At 43.4% G+C, this 21,691-nt stretch overlaps 2 protein-coding genes across 3 annotated transcripts in view; one reads left to right on the forward strand and one right to left on the reverse strand.

Moving 5' to 3' along the window:
• LOC143981360 (protein CutA homolog) overlaps positions 1-21,691 on the forward strand; it is a 57,683-nt gene that overhangs the window by 34,905 nt on the left and 1,087 nt on the right. The window lies entirely within an intron of this gene.
• Positions 7,291-21,691, reverse strand: part of PHF19 (PHD finger protein 19) — a 60,022-nt gene continuing 45,621 nt past the window's right edge. For both annotated transcript variants that reach the window (XM_077479151.1, XM_077479153.1), the window contains exons 10-15: positions 17,389-17,456; positions 14,928-15,101; positions 13,544-13,631; positions 11,100-11,185; positions 10,524-10,619; positions 7,291-8,824 (exon numbers count right to left, since the gene is read on the reverse strand). In XM_077479151.1, the coding sequence (XP_077335277.1) occupies positions 8,476-8,824; positions 10,524-10,619; positions 11,100-11,185; positions 13,544-13,631; positions 14,928-15,101; positions 17,389-17,456 (861 nt within the window). In that variant the 3' untranslated portion in view covers positions 7,291-8,475. The remainder of the gene's footprint in view (positions 8,825-10,523; positions 10,620-11,099; positions 11,186-13,543; positions 13,632-14,927; positions 15,102-17,388; positions 17,457-21,691) is intronic.

The raw sequence follows: 21,691 nt of genomic DNA on the forward strand, positions 1-21,691 counted from the left end.
TTTTTTTTGGAGATCAGCTCCTGCTTCCTGTTGTGTCTATGGGACAGGAAGTAAAGATAATTCTTCCCAAAAGGGACAAAAATGGAACGAACAAACAAAAAAAAAAAAAAGAAAGAAAAACCCGATAGGGGTTTTAACCATTCCCTACTCCATCCAAAACAAAAAAGTGGGCTTTAGATATACCGGTACTTTGGAGGTAAATCAATGCTTTAAAAAAAAAAAAAGAAGGAAAACTGTACTGAACCAAATACAGAGGCTGCCATTGCTGACCAGTCCTGAAAACGCTCGGTGTGTACCCGTATGGTAAGCAGATACACTGACAGTCTGCAGGAGACCTGCATAGCATCAACGATCTCCTGATCGCTGGTGCAACGCTTTACAGGCTCCCAATACAAAAATAAATGCAAATTTTTTAACCTGCAAAGAGATGTACATTTAGGCGGCTTTCACACCAAGCCACCCATAGCGTCGGCGGTAAAACACCGCTATTTTTGGCGGTGTTTTATCGTCAGATTTGCAGCGCATTTCAGCCGCTAGCGGGGCGCTTTTACCCCCCCCCGCTAGCGGCCGAGAAAGGGTTAAATCCGCCCGCAATAGCGGTATTTTGCCAGCGGAATTGCAGCGCTGCCCCATTGATTTCAATGCGGAGCAGCGGTAAACACACCGCTCCTTCACCGGCTCCAAAGAAGCTGCTGGCAGGACTTTTCCCTGACGTCCTGCCAGCGCAACGCTGCAGTGTGAAAGCCCTCGGGGCTTTCACACTACATACAATGGTGCAGCTTTTTTAGGGCGGATTGCAGGCGCCATTTCTAACGCTATAGCGCCTGCAAAACGCCCTGGTGTGAAAGGGGTTTAATTTTTTGTAGAAAAGGTGAACTTATTTTTTAAACAGTGTGGCGGAAGGATTAGTGATCATGTGACCACTATTTTAGTGGTCAAACGATCAGTTACCTCATTATTTTGCAAAGAACAGCAGCCTTATATAGTCAGCTCTACCAATCAAAAAACATCCGTGCCTCTCTTTTTTTGCAACTGATAGAGATGTGCCATCAATAGCTGGCGACTGATTGTTCGATGCACAGCTAAATAGTTTGGATATGAATCCAGTCCAGCCTGCAAAGCAATTAAAGATGTAACTAGAAAAGAAACAACTTAATGCACACAATCTACAGGACCAACAAAACATACTGGAGAAGGTACTTAAAGTGGTTGTAAACCCTTACAAACCACTTTGACCTACAGGTAAGCCTAGATTAAGGCTTACCTGTAGGTCCAAGAAATATCTCCTAAACCTACATGGTTTAGGAGATATTTACTAAAATGCAGTGACAGGCGTCTACGGCGCATGCGCACTATCGCCGTTAGCAGCATGCCGCTGCTTACGGCGATATGCCGTTAGTGGTAGCTCCGTTGCACATGCGCGGGAGTGACGTCATCGCTGCTCCGGCGCTGTGAGTGGCCGGAGCAGCGAGACCCACCGAATAGATGGATGCTCCGGACTACAGGGGACAGCGGTGACTTCGCTGGCTCCTGTGTCAGGTAAGTGACACATAATGGACTACTATGCGATGCATAGTAGTCCATTATGCTTTACCTTTGCCGGGAGACAAAGCAAAAGTAAACCCATCAGGGTTTCTTCTTTAAAGTAGCCATAAACTACAACTAAACATTTAGTTTACCAAAAGCACATTGTACTGTAAACAATTGCCATAATTTTTATACTTTGTTGCGTCTCTGTACTACAAATCTATATGCATGTACTCCAGCAGTGGCTATGTGGTATTCCTTAGGGCAGGATTCCTGATGGTGACAATAGTGGACCATGCCTGCACAAGGTTGTTGGAACAGACAGTGTCCAGCAGAAGCTATGTGACAGGGTGACAAAGCAGGAAATGGGGACAGAGTGTTGTTACTCTAGAGCAGGAAGTGCCCCAACAACGAGCTTCACAGTAGGACTGCTAGGTTTTCTTTTTAAATCTGCAGCCTGTATTAAAAAAGGTATTGAAAATTAGAATTTTTTTTTTGAAACATCAATATAAAAAAAGGCTTTTATCGATTGGGTTTAAATATACTTTATATGAAAAAGGTGCTATAGGTACAAAACATTGTGCAGCATTAGATTCTACTACTGAATGGCACGTTATGGATCCAACTGCACAACTTACTGGGGGGGGGGGGGGTCGGTCAGCTATAAAAGTCTAAGGCCGCGTACACACGGGCGGATTGTCTGTCCAACTTAGTCCGCTGAACCGTGTTTCAGCGGACAATCCGCTCGTGTGTGGGCTTCAGCGGACTTTTTCAGCGGACAGTCTGACGGACTAAGTCTTTCGGAATTTCCGTAATTTTGTCCGTCCAAACTTGGTTTCGGCGGACAGTCCGCTCGTGTGTAGGCAAGTTGGACGGACTAAGTATGGCGCATGCTCAGAAAGGATTTACACGGCGAAAGGTTGCATTGCAGTGTATTGGACGTCGTATTTCTAGTCCCATCGTACGTGCTGTACACGTCATCGCGCAAGCTTTCAGCGGACTGTCTGTTCGTCGTGTGTGGTCAAGTCCGTTCATTTAAAAGTTGGAAGGACTGTCTGTCGGATTGTCTGACGAACTTAGTTGGGCAGATAATCCACCCGTGTGTACGCGGCCTAAGCCCTTGTACACACGGTCGGAGATTCCGACGGAATGTGTCCTATCGGACCATTCTGTCGGATATTCTGACTGTGTGTGGTCTGCATGGGACTGTTTCCGTCGGAATATCCGACGGACCAACTTTTCCAACTTGCCGGTAGAATTTCCCGACAAAATGCTCCAATCGGACATACTCCGATCATGTGTAGCCTACTCCGACGGACAAAGTGCCACGCATGCTCAGATCAAATTCCTAGACCAAAGCTATTGGCTACTAGCCTGAATGTAGTCCCGTTGTAACGAAATAACGTCATCACGTTATGTGCAATTGGATTTTATGACAACTTAGTCCGACCGTGTGTATGCAACATCACTTCCGGAATGAATCCGTCGGAATTACTCCGACGGATTTGGTTGTCGGAATCTCCGACCGTGTGTACAAGGGCTAAGACCACAGACAAGTTGTTACTGTTGTCCAAAAAGAATCCTCCACCCCACTATAATAAATTTAGTACCTGCTTGTAACCACAATTCCTAAACCCCCATACATTTTCCTTTGTCCAAACTAGATTCTCTGGGCTATATGCATTAACACATAGGCACAAATCATTGGTGGGGGGGAAAGGCTCAGCCTTCTTTCAAGTGGCTTTTCTCACTACATGCAAATCACATGCCAGATAATGGGCCACCACAAGATGGTGCCATTCAGTAATATACTAGGCGTTTGACAGGTTTAAAAAAAAAAAAAAAAAAAAAAAAAAAAAAGCAGTGGCAAAAAGTTTTGAGAATGACACCAATATTACATTTTTAAAGTCTGCTTTTAAGATGGTAATTTACATATACTCCAGAATGTTATGACGCGTGATCGGATGAATTGCAATTGCAAAGTCCCTCTTTACCATGAAAAATTTCCGCTGCATTTCAGCCCTGCCACAAAAGGACCAGCTGACATTATGTCAGGGATTCTCTCGTTAACACAGGTGCCCTTACTGGATAGACTGATAGCAGCGGGAGCCAATCAAATCCAGTGACACGGGAGCAGGGAACAATGCCGAATCCCGCTCTGTGTCAATGGATGCAACAGTGGGACTCAGGAACATGCCCGCACGTGCGCCCCCATGGAAAGTGTCTCTCCGTGGGGGGGGGGGGGGGGGCACCTGATGAAGGGGAGGAGCTAGGAGCACCAGCAGGGCATCCCAGAAGAGGAGGATCGGGGCTGCTCTGTGCAAAAACCTTGCACAGAACAGGCAATTATAACAGGTTTATTTTCATAAAAAAAAATATTTGAACCTTTACAACCCCTTCAAAAAGGAGGGTGGCGCTTGAAATCATTGTTCTTCCTCTGTTAACCATGGTTACCTGCAAGGAAACACATGCAAGGATATTGCTGCTACCAAGATTGCACCTAAATTAACCATGCATTGGATTATCTAGAACAGCGATTCTCAACCAGGGTTCGGTGGAATCCTAGGGTTCCTCCAGAGGTTGCTAGGGGTTCCTTCAGCATTGGGCCATTTCTGCCTCTCGGATAAGTTCCCACTGACACATTGATCTTTTTAGCTATCTGTAAGGAGGTAATTCTTCCCAATGACCACAAGTGTAAGGACCATTCTTCCCACTGACCATCACACTAATGTATCATGAGTTGTAGATTTCTAATCTTTAGCAGGGGTTCCCCCAAGACCGGAGAACTATTTCAAGGGTTCCTCAGTGTTGAAAAGGTTGAGAAAGGCTGCTCTAGAACTTCAAGGAGAAAGAGTTCAGTTTTTGTGAAGGCTTCAGAATGTCAAAGTCAGTCCAGCAAGCGCTAGGACAGTCTCCTACAGTCGATTTAGCTGCAGAATCAGGGCACCACCAGTGCAGAGCTTGCTCAGGAATGGCAGCAGGCAGGTTATGAGTGCATCTGCATGCAAAGTGATGCAAAGACTATTGGAGGATGGCTTGGGTGTCAAGAAGGGCTGAAGAAGCCACTTATCTCCAGGAAAAACTTCAGTTACAGACTGATTTTCTGCAAAAGGCACATGGATTGGACTGCTGAGGACTGGGGAAAAGTAATTTTCTCTAATGAATCCCTTTCCGATTGTTTGGGGCATTTGGAAAAAAAAAAAAAACTTGTTTGTAGAAGAAAAGGTGAGCGCTACCATCAGTCCTGTGTCATGCTAACAGTAAAGCATCCTGAGACCATTCATGTGTGCGCTCGGTCACAAATTTGCCAAAGAACACAGCCACGAATAAAGAATTGTACAAAAACATCCTCCGAGAGCAACTTCTCCCAACCATCCAAGAACAGTTTCATAGTTTCATAGTTAGTTAGGTTGAATAAAGACACCAGTCCATCCAGTTCAACCTGAGTGTCTACAATTGTCCCTGTACATTGCACACTCACATCGGTCCCTACCCTCAAAGAGCCCACAATCCAAGGTCCCCATTCATATATTATGGCCAATTTTGGACAGAAGCCGATTAGCCTACCTGCATGTCTTTGTTTGGTGATGAACAATGCCTTCTCCAGCATGATGGAGCACCTTGCCAAAAGGCAAAAGTGATAAGCAAGTGGCTTGAGGAATAAAAACGATCGACATTTTGGGTCCACAGACAGGAAATTCCCCAGACCTTAATCCTATTGAGAACTTGTGGTCAATACTCAGGCAGTGGGTGAACAAAAACCCCCCACAAATTCTGACAAACTCCAAGCATTGATTATGCAAGAATGGGCTGCCATCAGTCAGACTATGGCCCAGAAGTTGATTGACAGCATGCCAAGGTGAATTGCAGGGGTCTTGAAAAAGAAGGGTCAACACTGCAAATATTGACTCCTGCATAAACTTAAAGAGGAAGTAAAGGCTAATAAAAAAAAAAAAAAATGCAACCTGCAAGGCAAAGGCATAATAAGCTAGTATGCATAGCATACAAGCTCATTATAAATAACTTACCTGAGAACGAAGCCCCCGAAGCGGTCCTCAGTCTTCATCTTTGCCGCTGCCATGTATCCCGGAGTGACTTCCGGGTCTCGCTGCTCCGGCGCTGTGATTCGCCGGAGCCGCGATGACGTCACTCCTGCGCATGCGCACGGGAGCCGACACGTGCGGCCTGCTCAGTGCGCCTGCGCCGTAGACAGCGGTGCCGGTCTTTTTGTAAATATCTCCTAAACCGTATAGGTTTAGGAGATATTTCTTGGACTTACAGGTAAGCCTTAATCTAGGCTTACCGTAGGTCAAAGTGGTTTGTAAGGGTTTACAACCACTTTAATGTAATTGTGAATAAAAGCCTTTAACACTTATGAAAATGCTTGTACTTCAGCGTAACATCTGACAAATATATATATATATATATATATATATATATATATATATATATATATATATATATATATATATATATATATATATATATATATATATATATATATATATATATATCTCTGAAGCAGCAGATTTTGTGAAAATATTTCATATTCTCAAAACTTTTGGCCAGGGCTGTACAAGAGTAAAAAGAAATTGCCATCCGAGGTCCTGTGTACAGACCATATTTTGTACCACATGCATGTAAATGTTTGCGATAAGGTTTACATGCAAATGGACTTTTGGCGACACCCACATCCTAGCAATAAAAAAAGGACCCTAGGCAACAGAAGCTGAATGTATCCTAGATACTTTCAATCCAGCAACAAATGCGATATTTATGCTGCATGCAAAACATTACATGGGTACAGAGCACTTTTTATGCAGGATCTTGCCAGCAGCAAGATCCTGCATAGTGGTTGCCTTATTTTCATATGCCCAGGTGCATATGCAAAAAAAAAAAAAAAAAAAAAATACACATACAATCACGTAAAACGTAAAGCGCACAATTACTCATTATGAAACAATGTTAAAAAGATACACAATGGGTAAAAAACTGGGTGGTTTTCAGTCTGTGCAAGTTGTAAAAAACGCCCCCCATACGTACCTAATCACCAATGTCATCTCTCAAACTTTTCCTCGCGGCACACAAAACCAGGCACATACACACGTTACAATCCAATCACTTTTAACTGCATTATATCTTGTGCTTACAATAAGGTCCGGTTCACACTGAGGCAGCACGACTTACAGCGCGACTGCCTCAGGCGACCCGGACGCGACCACTGCGGCGACTTGCAAAACGACTTCTGTATAGAAGTCAATGCAAGTCGCCTCAAGTCGCCCCAAAAGTCATACAGGAACCTAAGTCGGAGCAACTTGAGTCGCTCCGATTACAACGGTTCCATTGCACAGAGCGGGACACGACTTGTCAGGCGGCTAAGTCTGACGAGTCGCCCCTGTGTAAAACCGGCTCTAACGGATTGGGGAGTCTTCCAGTCAATCGTTCAAAGTCTTCCAGACCTCCAGGTGGTGGTACAGCTGTGACAATTATGTAGAAGCACACTGACCATTTCACTGGAATCTGGGTGCGTTGGACACCACCCCATTCTGTGGAAGGCACTGGTTGAAGTTATAAAAAGGCATTCCTAGCTATCAAAATAGTTTTAAAATCTCTTATGTCAGTTCTCATTACATTCTTACATAAAAAGAAACATATTTCAGAATTGTACTTTTTTTTTTTTTTCTCTTGCAGATCTAAAAAGCAGCTCATATAAAACAAATATAAAATTTGCCCCTCATTGCAGTCATGGTAAAAAATAATAAGTGCTTTGAAAAGAGTTTTATCTATATAGAACATATTCTTTCCATATACTGTAATAAGCGTCCAGAGAGAAAAAACGCCACCTACAGGCAGAGTTGCTTTCTGCACTCAGTTTGATGTGGTCCCCAAAAAAAAATAAAGGTCTCCTTGGTTCCCCTCTCTCTCAAAAAGTGATGTTTAAAAAGACAATCCTGTCGCTGAAATCCGTGATGCTGAAATCAACAAAGTCGCATACTATGACTAAAAATAGTAATTTGACACTGGGACATAAAATTTCATCATTCCATTTCGCAGATTTTGCTGTTGCTTCAGGAACAAAAAAAAAAAAAAAAAAAAAGTTGGAAGTTTGAACTGTCTGTGTACATATCCCTTTCATGCACATTTTTGTAAGTGCCATCATTTACATAGGTAAATCATTACCCAGCTAAGCAAACCTTAGTCATCCAAACAAGCCACCTAAACATCTTTAAAGCAAAAAACGATGAGGATGATGATGATTGCCCCATTAGGGCCTTCTTCAGTTTATGGATTAACTGTAGACAAATCTTCCATCATCTGTGCATATAAAGAACGCGACTACGCTTTTCCTATACCTCCAGCCCTTCCTTTAGTATTGCACTTTAGTCTCTGACATGGGATGCACACCCAACAGTCGGTGAATAGGTTATGTGGCTTAAAGTCAGATTGTAAGATTTCTGCCAAGGCAAAGAAAGCAAATAAAATTGGATTGCGAGAAATAAAAAAATGACAGCTGAAGTTACATCCATTATGTAATTCCTTTTTTTTTTTTTTTTTTTTTAACCTGTGGTCCTGACCACAGCTTTCTTATTGATTTAGCCTCCAGCATGGAGTGGAGATCAGCAAAGTGACATCTTTGGGTCTACACTCTTGAAAGCTACCTCTAGATCTAGAAGCAAAGTATTTCTACTTTCCTGCTCACAGTCCCAGTATATCAGGGGGGGAAGTCCATACTGTTGCCCCAATGGCTGTTCGATATTTGTACCCTGCATAAGTGCTATAATTATAATTTGCAGCAAAAATGTTACTAAAAAGTCAAAATGTCTTGTCTGCCTTATTACCTTCAGTAGGCACACCATGACCGGCAATATGGCTGAAAAAAAGGGTTTGCTTCGGCGTGCACTTCCTTACTTTGGTTACAAAATATACGTATATATTTTTATGTCCAGGTCAGTACGGGGTGGTTCCATCCCACTCTACCAAGTACTGGACTTTTCCTTCGGGGGTGATCCTCCGTGCCAATACTTGGTATTTCTCCCCACAAGCCAACCTTCCCGCAGCACCAAAATAAGTTGTGATGGAGTGTTTGAGGTGCGGCATTGAGGAGTCATCGTCGCTGAGGCTCTCGAAAGTGTGGCTATCAGCAGCATTATCTTGGAAGTCAGACAACGGGGTGTACTCCACGGATTCTGCAGCACAGCTGTTCTGTCGGTCTGAGTGGTACAGGGTCCTCCTCTTCGATTCAAAAGCAGAGTACGACTTAGAAGCCAGCTTCCGCTTGCGGCTGCCAACATTTCCACTGTTACCAAAGAAACAAAATCAAAATGTGAAATAGAGGCAGGGCGGCATTTACCAAAATATAAAATTGTATGCACCAAAGCGAGAGAGGAAGGCACAGAAGCAGAGTTTACAATGTATTCATTTAAAGTTTAACTAAAGAAAGAAAGTTTTGGAACACCTGTCAGTATTTGCCATCTTTGCCCCATTAGGGAGATTCGTCCTTTGTCCCGTTTACGGTTATCATCAAAAGTAAAATGAGAAGAATGTACCAAACTTTGGGTTGACATCAGAACAGTAAGGGTCCTTTCACACGGGGCGGATCAGTGCTGATCCACCCCGTGGATATCCGCTTGCTCAGCGGGGATCGACGGAGCGATCTCCGCTGAGCAGGAAAATGACAGGTCTGTCCCTGCACACTGCGCAGGGACGGACCTGTCACAGCGCCGTTCTCCCCTATGGGAGATCGGGTAACGACGGACCGCAGTGCCCGTCATCACCCGGTCCGATGATGGATGTAAAAATAGCCTTTTCCTCCGTCACACTTTTTCAGATCGGAGCGGGTCGGATGTCAGCGGACTTGTCACCGCTGACATTCGACGCTCCATAGACCTCTATGGAGCATCCGTTCAGGTCCGTCTGAAAAAACGACAGGCGGACCTGAACGGATCATCCGTGTGAAAGGGGCCTAAGCCCTTGTACACACAGTCGGAGATTCCGACGGAATGTGTCCTATCGGACCGTTTTGTCGGATATTCCGACTGTGTGTGGTCTCCATCAGACCGTTTCCGTCAGAATATCCGACGGACCAACTTGGTTTCAGTTTGTATGCAATCAGGTAGGCCCTTGCACTACATGGTTTTGGTACATCTTAATACAAAAAAAAAAAAAAAAAAAAAATCGCCAGAAAAATCTAAGAGTGTATGGGGTCTTAGCGAGATATGTTTCTGCACCGACAAGTTTTTTTTATTCTAGTTCAAATATTAATCTTCCTTAGCCAAAATTGTTACACAATCTTTCTAGCATAGAAAATATAAACAAAACAAGTTGTGCTACCCCTGTGCTCTTTAAAAAATAAAAAATTACTTGGGTAGACTGATGGCTTTAGTTACATGGCGATTCCCATCTATACTGGGATAGTAGCAGCTAGATCTTTGTCAAAGTTCCTGCCTCCTCCACTATGGAGCGTTCCCACCCACTCCTCCACTTGAAGTCTCTATCCTTTTCAACATTTAAATGCGCTAAGATTTATTTCTATATCATTATTATTATTATACAGGATTTATATAGCGCAGACAGTTTACGCAGCGCTTTACAACATTGGGGTAGACATTACAATACAATTCAAGACAAGGGGAATCAGAGGGCCCTGCTCGTTAGAGCTTACATAATGATTCATGCGTTTACAGCAAGCTATGGGTCCTACAGGCCTTTGGAAATCATCAGCTACTTCCATTCTGTTATCAAGGAACAGATTCAAATAGGAGATGGCCAAAATATATTACACATGTCTTGTGTGCATGGCGGGCAAACTGCATTTGTAAAGATAAGGAAATATAGAATCCATAGACAAAAAGCAATAAAACAGATAGTAAAAAGGTCAATTTGTTTCCTTCATCAATGGCTTCACCAACATGTAGATGACTTATACAACTGGATTAGTAACACAATCTACTCTTTCCCAGCTGGTAGGGGCTTCTATAGACATCCACATCACTTACCGTGACTCGTATGACAGGCAGGTGGAGGCAGAACCAGACGTGCTGGCTCCATCATTTGAGTCCAAATCAGAGGTGAAATTTTGCCCGGAACTCGCACTGGGGGGTAAAAAAAATAAATAAAAAGGAAGGAGGAGAGAGTACTATAAAATATTTAGGATATAGAGAATTTTTTTTTTTTATACATATTTATAAATTAAAAACCTTGCAAATATCACCCAAACATACAAAAAGTCAGTTACTTTGTTATCTAAAGCCACCCACAGACTGAATCTCGGATGGTACAGCAGGGACTAGCCAAGATTCAAACCAAGTATGGGCAGGTTGAATGTAGCCAAGTTGAGCAATCAACTGGGGCACTACCAGCCTACTGGATTTTACATGTCATTATTGCTAGCGGCTATTATATTACTACTATTATTATAATTATAATATACCGTGTTCTCCCTTCAGGGACAGCTCCCTTCACGGGGGGGGGAATTTTCCCCATCAGCGATTTTCTTTCCTGCAACCCCATAGCTGCAGGAAAGGAAATCGCAACATCTATGTCCAGTTTTACCATAGTCTACTTTAACTCACCTTTTCAGGCTTTGAATCTCATCCAACGTGAAATCAAAGATGCTGGCTAGGTGGTGGTTGGTGCTCCATGCCGAGGTGAAATCACTCTGCAATATAGAGAGAGGGTAAGGGGTGAGTGCACCGTACATGAGAGCAGCATTCATTTTGTACTATGGATTTAGGTAGCAGCAGTAACAACCATAGATTAGTAACAAGGAGAAGAAATGCAGAGGAAAGCAGAAAGAGGCCGGTTCTACTACGGACAAAGATTTGACTGTATTTTGAAATGTTATGTTTAAAGTAAACCTATCAGTTTGAAAGGGAGCACAAAGTAATATCTCAGAGCAGACACTATAATGTGGTGGTGCATGTACACCATCTGTCAGTCCCCATTCTCTGAAGGCAAGGATGGCCATAGATTATTTTTTTTCTTTAACCACTTCCCACCTGGCCAATGCACATATACGGCCGGGTGGGAGCCGTCTACTCCTGATAGGACGTTCCTGAACGTACATCAGAAGTAGAGGGATCGCACGCGCGCGTGCCCGCGCAGCGGCGCGATCCCGATGCGCCCGTGTCACCCAGACACGGCGCATCTCAGATCGGCAGGAGGGCTCTGTGATTGGCCCTCCTGATCACATGACGGCCGTGTCCAATCACGGCCGTCATGTGATGTAAACAAACAGCTGGTTGCTAGGCAATCGGCTCCTCCTCTCCTCACACAGAAGTCATCGCTGAGGAGAGGAGAGCAGATCGCTGCAGCCGGCTGATGATCAGTGAGTATGAGCTGCTTTTTACAGCTTTTTACTCACTGATCACCAGTCTAGTGTTCACACAAATCACCACACAGTATAAACACACCACACAGTATAAACACAACATCCCCACACATGTCCCCAAAACATACATGTCCCCAAATAATAAAAACACATGTCCCTAATAATAAAAACATGTCCCCCACATATGTCCCACTAAAATCACATGTCCCAATGATTATCTGCACACATATGTACGTGATCACCTGCACACATATGTACATGATCATTTGCGTACATATGTCCGTGATCACACAAACCAATTATTATACACTTAACGGAATTTTTTTTACCAAAAACATGTAGCAGAATACATTTTGGCTTAAATTTATGACAAAATTTGATTTTATTGGATTTCTTTTAAAATAGAAAAAAGAAAATGTTTTTTTTTCCAAATTTCCGCTTTTTTGCGCTTATATCGCAAAAAATAAAAAACGGAGTCGTGAATAAATACCACCAAAATAAAGCTCTATTTGTGCGAACAAAATTATAAAAATTTCATTTGGGTACAGTGTAGCATGACCGCGCAATTGTCACTGAAAGCGCTAGAGCGCTGAAAGCTGAAAATTGGGCTGGGAAGGAAGGGGGCGAAAGTGCCCTGTATTGAAGTGGTTAAGTTTCAAGAAAGTAAAAAAAAAAAAAAAAAAAAAAGAAACACCACACACAAAATGGATTCCCCCAGCCACACAAGTGAGGTGGAGAGAGGAATCTCCCCCGCTGCGCTATTGTATTCTGACAACGGGGACTCAACTATCAACTAAAACTGGTGATATTTTATACAATTTTCTTGTTCAATTTCCTTTAGATTTACCTTCAACTACATAGTGTAAGGCTCTACCTTATTGCATACAACTTGAAAGCGTTTTAGTTTGACCTCCTATTATATGGTTTTGGTAAAACTTAAAGAAAAATTTTAAATCTTGTGCATCTCGAGCATAGATGGGATTGAAATGTATCCAGTCATTGCTGAACCAGTTGATTTTTGACCCATCTATAAAAAAAGTTAGTGGTACTAAACCCACAACAGTAAAATCAGTCTGTATATGCAGTACAGCATTCTGGTTATACTCACTGTGGAACCTAAGGTATCAATACACATTGTGTAAAAAGGCTGTTTGATTCGGTCTTCTCTAATCCTCACCTTCTTTTACTGTCCCCAATCCATCTGCTGATAGAAGGCACTCTAGCAATACACACCAAACTGTGCATGTGCAGATATTTTTTTTTTTTTTTGGAGGGTGCATGTGATCAGCACAGCGCCAATCCGAACTGTGCAGACAGAGGGTCAGGAGTCATGCAGCCTCATAGGACAGTCATAAGAGAATGAAAACGCCTCCTACAAGCTTTAACCAGTGCACAGCCAGACACTGATGGAGGTTACAAGACTGCTTTAACTGCTGGTGAGAAGAGGTATTTGGCAGTTTAGATTTACTAAAACAATTGCATTTCCATGTTCTGTGTAGGACTAGATAAAGCGAATGCAGGCTCCTGGGTTTAGTAACACTTTAATGCATGCTCCATCTCCTGCATGCCACCAGGCAATACAAATGCCTTAGCAACCTATTGCATTGTGGGATGCAGCACAAACAAAAACTTCTTTATAAACCGGCCAGCTAGCTCTACATCAGGTTTATGTGAGAAAGTACTGACACTGGGGATGGCGTCCTCAAGGAGGAACCCCGACTGCTTCCGCTGAACGCCTCTCCTCTTCTGTTGCTGGCAGTCATGAGGCAGCAGGCTGTAATAAGAACAAGACTCACTCAGTGATTGTGTACAAAACCTCTGATAATTGCCATTTGCACGCTTATGGATCACATGACAAAAATTACTACAGAAATTCCATAACTCACTTGTAAAACAACTACTTTTATAGTATGTCCTCATGTCACCCAAATTCCAGAAAACCTGTTCTAGCTACGCTCTTTGGTTTTCATCAATTTTTTTTTTTTTGTGTACTAAACAATCTTTAATTCATATGCAGCTTTTTACTTAGACCACTGTTCTTTAAAGCGGAGGTCCACCCTAAAGTGGACCTTCCGCTCATCGGAACCCTCCCCCCCCCCTCCGGTGCCACAATCGGCACCTTTCAGGGGGGAGGGGGGTGCAGTTACCTGGATAGTCCAGGTAACTGCACCCACTTCCGGGATAGCTCTCTGCGGAAAGGGGCGTAACTTATGCCCCTTTCCGCAAGTGCCCGCCCCTTCCCGCAAGTGCCCCGCTGCCTGCTGGGAAACACACAGATCCCAGAGGCAGTGGGGAGCGTCCTTATTGCGCAGCGCGATTCGCGCATGCGCAGTAGGGAACCGGGAAATGAAGCCGAAAGGCTCCATTTCCTGATTCCCATACCCAAGATGGCGGCGGCAGGACCCGATAGACGACCTAGAGATCGGCTTCGGGTGCCATAATTGCGGGCGCGCTGGACAGGTAAGTGTCACTATTTTAAAAGTCAGCAGCTGCAGTATTTGTAGCTGCTGGCTTTAAAAAAAAAAAAAACACGGAGTCCCGGTGGACTCCCGCTTTAAAGAAGAAGTAAACCCTAATGGGTTTACTTCCTCTTTGATTCCCTGCAAAGGTAAAGCATAATGCACTACTATGCATCACATAGTAGCCCATTATGTGTCACTTACCTGACACAGGAGCCAGCGAAGTCACCGCTGTCCCCTTGTGTACAGAGCCTCCATCTTCTTGGTGGGTCTCGCTGCTCCGGCGCTGTCATTCGATGGAGCCGCGATGAGGTCACTCCTGCGCATGCGCACGGGAGCTGCCACTCGCGGCATATCGCCGCTATTAGCGGCACGCTCAGTGCACCGCTGTCTAAGGCGCATGCGCCATAGACAGCGGTGCCTGTCTTTAGGCAAATATCTCCTAAACCGTATAGGTTTAGGAGATATTTCTAGGACCTACAGGTAAGCTTTAATCTAGGCTTACCTGTAGGTCAAAGTGGTTTGTAAGGGTTTACAACCACTTTAATAGGAGGGCTTTGGCAGGATTATTGTATTCGAGAGGAGAACACTACTAGAACAGAAATAAATACCTGTTTTTGAGGGTATACTTGCTCCTTCCCTTCTTTTTAACTTCACCTCCAGGTCTGCGGTCTGCCTGGCCCAAAAGTTTGTCTGGTAGGAGTTTTCCAGGCGGGCTGGGTGGCACTCTTATCCTCAATCTGAAGATGCACTTTTTTCTCTTCATCTCTTTGCCACAGAGGAACCTGAAATATAGGTTTGATATGAAGGCCACAAAGGTCGTTAATCGCTTCACAATAAAATAAGGAGCCCCACACGCCTCCAGACCAGCTAAAGCATCTACCCTTCACAACCTTCTACATTTCAAAAGGTTGAACCTAGCTGCATAATATAAATAAATAATATATATATATATATATATATATATATATATATATATATATATATATATATATATATATATATATATATATATATATATATATATATATATATATATATTTATATATATTCAAGGAGTTCAAGAATCAAAGGGAAGAGTGCCTAGACAGACTTTAGAACATATCACCTATATGTGTAGCAATGCTCCTCACAGGAATACACAATGCAGTGCATTGCCACCATTACGGTCTACAAACTTTTTTCTGTCTAGCCCACTTTGGGACTTTTTACATTAGTAAAAAAGTATGGAGCTTTCTATAGGGCCTTTTAGCCAGTGGTCCACACAAGATGCCATATTCTGGGATCCACCTAATCTGTTCCCTGTTTTGTGGATGTACCTCATGTGTATCCTGTAATATTGCACATTTTTATACTGTCAACAATTCTTTTGTACTCTTATGGTAATATCCACTTTCTCATTTGAATAAAAGTTCTTATTTGTAGTACATACCCTTGTAAAATAAAAATTATTGGAAATGGCAAAAAAAAAAAAAAAAAAGTATGGAATTAAAAACCAAAAAAAAAAAAAAACCTGCAGCGTCGCTCCAATACTGCATCTGTCCCCCATCGCCTCCAAGACCGAGAACTAAGCGTTAAAAGACCATTTAACACTTGGCTCTTGATCATATATGAGCAGAGAGCCAATAACTGTAAAATTACCGATCTCTGCTCTGCCCCGCGCTCACTGGAGGGCTGGACTGTGGAGGGAGTGGCTGGCTCAGGCTCTCAGCTGCGTTCTGAGAGGCTGTGCCAGCTGGCAGTCCAAGCATTTGGGTGAATCCCGACATTAAATTTGGCATCTCTTCAGAGTCTAGACCGGCTGGGTGACGTCCGTGAACAGAGGGCTTTAGGCCACTGCTGGCTAAATATAGGTAGCAGGAGCACCAGACCAAAGTGCAGCCCTGTGACCTACAAGAAAAAGTAGGGCAAGAAGAGCTTTGGCCCTACTGCAAGAATTTTTAAAATTTGACTGTCTCCAAGGAGGGATAACACCAGCTGAACTCGCAGTTCAAAGATTTGGGGGTGTAACGCAGCAACTTCTGGCATACACGCTCCACTGCGTCCCTTTACATGTGCACCTCACATGTGCTCCAAATTCTGAAACCTTTCCAGCCTAGCCTACAAATAAATACCAACTTAAATTTAGTGAAGATTTCTAAGCCCTTGTACACACGGTCGGAGATGCCGATGGAATGTTTCCTATCGGACCGTTTTGGTCGGATATTCCGACTGTGTGTGGTCTGCATCGGACTGTTTCTGTCGGAATATCCGACGGACCAAGTTTTCCAACAAAATGCTCCGATCGGACATACTCCGATCATGTGTAGCCTACTCCGACGGACAAAGTGCCACGCATGCTCAGATCAAATTCCTAGACCAAAGCTATTGGCTACTAGCCTGAACGTAGTCCCGTCGTAACGAAATAACGTCATCACGTTATGTACAATCGGATTTTCCGACAACTTAGTCCGACCGTGTGCATGCAACATCACTTCCGGACTTCTTCCGGAATTAATCCGTCGGAATTACTCCGACGGATTTGGTTGTCGGAATCTCCGACCGTGTGTACAAGGGCTAAAACACAATAGCAAACTGATTCTAAAAATGGCAAGAAATAAAAAAATAAAATAAAATAAAAAAAAAGGGAGAAGGATTGAACCACTTACTGGCAGTAACCTGCATTGGTCAGAAAAGTGCAAGATATTTTAGCAGCTCAATCCTGCTACTAGTGTTTCTAGAAATTAAATCACTAGAATAGCAAACTGCTTGTTAAACAAATATCTACCAGTGAACACAAGTAGCAGCCTGTGCAGCTCAGCTACACCTAAATGGGGCATTATGTAATCATGAGAGATTGATCGCTACCACATACTACTTCTACATGCAGCTAATTCCACGGGAGCCATCAGCGATCGTTTGCTACACCTAAAGATCACTAGCAGTTTTAGGGCTGAGCTACTAAATATCATCTGTTTAGATCTAACTCATTACAGGAGACTGCAAATCAGCAGTTGAATCTTAGTGACAAGACATGAACATTGCCCATGTAGCTTAGCTTTTGGTAAGAAAAAAATTATACAGACGGCTCACCGGCTTTTATAGCTGTTTAATGCCTCCAGTAGGTGTTGTCCTCGTTCTTCAGGTGGAGTGACAGAAAGCTAGAAATACAGATGTATGACGGGTCAACTCAGGTGTGGTCAGCCAAAACAGCGTTATGCTTTTTTTCCCCCTAGTCCTTTGAGAAATGAGGATGTTTTTGTGCGTCACAGGTCACTGGGACATGGGCACCCATTAACATTTTTTTCTTTGTAAACTTAGTGGGAGGAAAACCAGAATATTATGATTTTTAAAATAGCTTACCTGTAAAAATCCTTTTCTTTGAAGTACATCAGGGGACACAGAGCCATTAGTAGTTACTATGTGGGTTATAGGCCACCTTCAGGTGATGGGACACTGGCAGAATGTGGATAATGACAGAACTCTGGACGGCCGCACTCCAATGCTAAAACGATGCTTTATTCAAATAATATTTAGGACGCAGCAAATGACATCACAGCGAAAGATGCTAACAGCCGACGTGTTTCGCACTAAGGCTAGTACTTACTCATAGCTGGTTGGTCAACCAGCTATGAGTAAGCACTAGACTTAGTGCGAAACGCATCAGTGTTAGCATCTTTCGCTGTGATGTCATTTGCTGCGTCCTAAATATTATTTGAATAAAGCATCGTTTTAGCATTGGAGTGCGGCCGTCCAGAGTTCTGTCATTATCCACATTCTGCCAGTGTCCATCACCTGAAGGTGGCCTATAACCCACATAGTAACTACTATGCAATTAAAAATGCACTGATTACTGTAAAAATGTCACTGGCAGTGAAGGGGTTAACCACTAGGTGCCAGTGTTTTAGGGGTTAAGGGTGTGTGTTTTTTGTATTTTTTATTTTTTTTTAACTGTAGGGGGCGTGGCTTAGCGTGTGACATCACTGATAGTCTTTCTCTATAACAGAGAACAGACGATCAGTGACAGGCTCAGTAGGAAGCACGGGGAGAGGTTTGTTTACACTTACCTCTCCTCGTTCTTCAGCTCTGTGACCCGATCGCAGGACACCAGCGGCGATCGGGTTCTCGGGTCCCATGGCCATGGAGCTCAGGACCGGGTCGCGAGTGCGCTGCTGGCGGCGCGCTCGCGACCCACGGCTGGGCACTTAAAAGGGCAACGTACCTGTACATGCTTGTGCCCAGCCGTGCCATTCTGCCAACATACATCGGCGTGAGGCGGTCTTTAAGAGGTTAAAACCACCTAGGAGCATACTGTATATCCATCTAATAAGGGAACCTTTCAAAAGAAATAAAGCCACTGCTGACCATCTAAAAAAAAATGCCAGGCTGCCATGTATCCTGAAAAAGAATTCCATCATAGCTTCTCGGATTTGCAGAAATGTTCTGGGACACGGATTTAAAGTACTGAAGCCATGGGGGTTACTGTGACAGTCAAGAAACTAGCATTTTTACGAGTTAGTCAACAATGATAGTTCTGGGTTTCTTTCATTAAAGTGGTTGTAAGCCCTTACAAACCACTTTGACCTACAGGTAAGCCTAGATTAAGGCTTACTTGTAGGTCCAAGAAATATCTCCTAAACCTATACGGTTTAGAAGATATTTACAAGAAGACAGGCACTGCTGTGTAAGGCGCATTGCGCCGTAGACAGCGGCATGCAGGCGCACTGAGCGCGCCGCAGTTAACGGTGATATGCCGCGATTGGCGGCTCCCGTGCGCATGCGCAGGAGTGACATCATCGCAGCTCCGTCGAACGACAGCGGCGGAGCAGCGAGACCCACCAAGAAGATGGAGGCTCCGTACACAAGGGGACAGCGGTGACTTCGCTGGCTCCTGTGTCAGGTAAGTGACACATAATGGACTACTATGTGATGCATAGTAGTCCATTATGCTTTACCTTTGCAGGGAATCAAAGAGGAAGTAAACTCATCAGGGTTTACTTTCTCTTTAAAAGGGTGCTTTAGTTGGAGGCATTTGTAAGAGGTGCTGTATGGATTTAAAACACAAGGTGGCAGTCTGGAGTTGTCGGACAGGAATACTTATAAGTCACAGCCTGGAAGAGATGCTTTAGTCTAGTCTAAAGAGTAATTTTTGTTGAGGGCGGAAAAAAAACAAAACAAAAAAAACCCCCACAACATTCCCTCTGGGTGATCTATGTACATTGAATGGATTTTAACAAACCTTGTTGCAGACCACTACCTTTTGTTATTCTGAAGAAATAGCAATTTTTGTTTGTGCGTGTGCAAAATAAAGGAGAGTAGGGGAGGAGATGTTAAGGTGAGGGATTTTATAATCAGTTGCTGCACTTGCAAGGTTCCAATTAGGAAAGTGGCAGGGTCTGCATCCCTTTAGACGTAAATTTTCCTTTGGGAGTACCTCACCAAAATTACCTTTTTACTGCAAGGGAAGCCCAAAATATGACTTTTTAGTCCAGACTTCTGGGCAAATCAGCAAAGCCAATCACACAAGCAGGAAATTACATTTCTGGGGGGAGTTCTGTACAGCACCTGTGTACAGAACCTCCCAGATTGCATTTTACAGAAAATTACAGCGATGCAGATTGAAATGGCAAGGAAATTTTAATAAACATTCAATAACAATGTGCTTTCTTTTGGTGGCATTTGATCACTACTGCGTTATTTTTATGTAAAAAAAATAATAATAATAATAATAATAATAATTATATATATATATATATATATAAAATATAATATAATAATATATATAATATAATAAAATATATATACATTTTTATATATATAAAATTTTATTTTTTTTGCTTTTTTCCCCCATTAAAGTGGAGTTACCATTTGAGAACGCCTGACTTCCAAATTTATAATGACTATGGCCAAAAAGCAATCTCAAAACCAGATTTCCCAGCATCTTGCTTTTTGTCTGAGAGAAGAAAAAAAAAAAAGCCCCTAAAATTCCCTCTACAGTATAACAGAGACCAAAATATCTCAATAGGAGGTGCCTAAACAGACATCCAGTTTTTGGGCCCTCCCTTATTACAGATATTTACAGTATCTCACAAAAGTGAGTACACCCCTCATATTTTTGTAAATATTTTATTATATCTTTTCATGTGACAACACTGAAGAAATTACACTTTACTACAATGTAAAGTAGTGTGGGGTACAGCTTGTATAAAAGCGTAAAATTTGTTGTCCCCTCAAAATAACACAACACACAGCCATTAATGTCTAAACCGCTGGCAACAAAAGTGAGTACACCCCTAAGTGAAAATGTCCAAACTGGGCCCAATTAGCCCTTTTCCCTCCCCGGTGTCATGTGACTTGTTAGTGTTACAAGGTCTCAGGTGTGAACGTGGAGCAGGCGTGTTCAATTTGGTTTTTAATCGCTCTCACTCTCTCATACTGGTCACTGGAAATTCAACATGGCACCTCATGGCAAAGATCTGAAAACAATAATGGTCGCCCTACATAAAGATGGCTTAGACTATAAGAAGATTGCCAAGACCCTGAAACTGTGCTGCAGCATGGTGGCCAAGACCATACAGCGGTTTAACAGGACAGGTTCCACTCAGAACAGTCTTTGCCTTGGTCAACCAAAGAAGTGGGGGGGGGGGGGGGTGTCAGCCTGTCAGTTCTCAGACGCTACGCGGCACACGGCATCAAATTGTTCTCTGCGTGGCTGTCGCCCCAGAACGAAGCCTCTTCTAAAGACAATGCACAAGAAAGCCCACAAAAAGTTTACTGAAGACAAGCAGGATAAGGACATGGATTACTGGAACCATTTCCTGTGGTCTGATGAGACCAAGATAAACGTATTTATTTGATTCAGATGGTGTCAAGTGTGTGTGGCGGCAACCAGGTGAGGAGTACAAAGACAAGTGTGTCTTGCCTAAAGTCAAGCATGGTGGTGGGAGTGTCATGGTCTGGTGCCGCATGAGTGCTGCCGGCACTGGAGAGCTACAGTTCATTGAGGGAACCATGAATGCCAACATGTACTGTGACATACTGAAGCAGAGTATGATCCCCTTCCCTTCAAAGACTGGGTTGCAGGGCAGTATTCCAACATAACGACCCCAGACACACCTCCAAGGTGACCACTGCCTTGCTAAAGAAGCTGAGGGTAAAAAGGTGATGGACTGGCCAAGCATGTCTCCAGACCTAAACCCTATTGAGCATCTGTGGGGCATCCTCAAAACGGAAGGTGGAAAAAGCACAACGTCTCCAACATCCACCAGCTCTGTGATGTCTTCATGAAGAGGATTCCAGTGGTAACCTGTGAAGCTCTGGTGAACTCCATGCCCAAGAGGGTTAAAGCAGTGCTGGAAAATAATGGCGGCCACACAAAATATTGACACTTTGGGCC

Source organism: Lithobates pipiens, unplaced genomic scaffold (assembly GCF_037356315.1).
Source record: "Lithobates pipiens isolate NorthernLeopardFrog02 unplaced genomic scaffold, aLitPip1_a1.2 Scaffold_14, whole genome shotgun sequence".
NCBI lineage: Eukaryota > Metazoa > Chordata > Amphibia > Anura > Ranidae > Lithobates > Lithobates pipiens.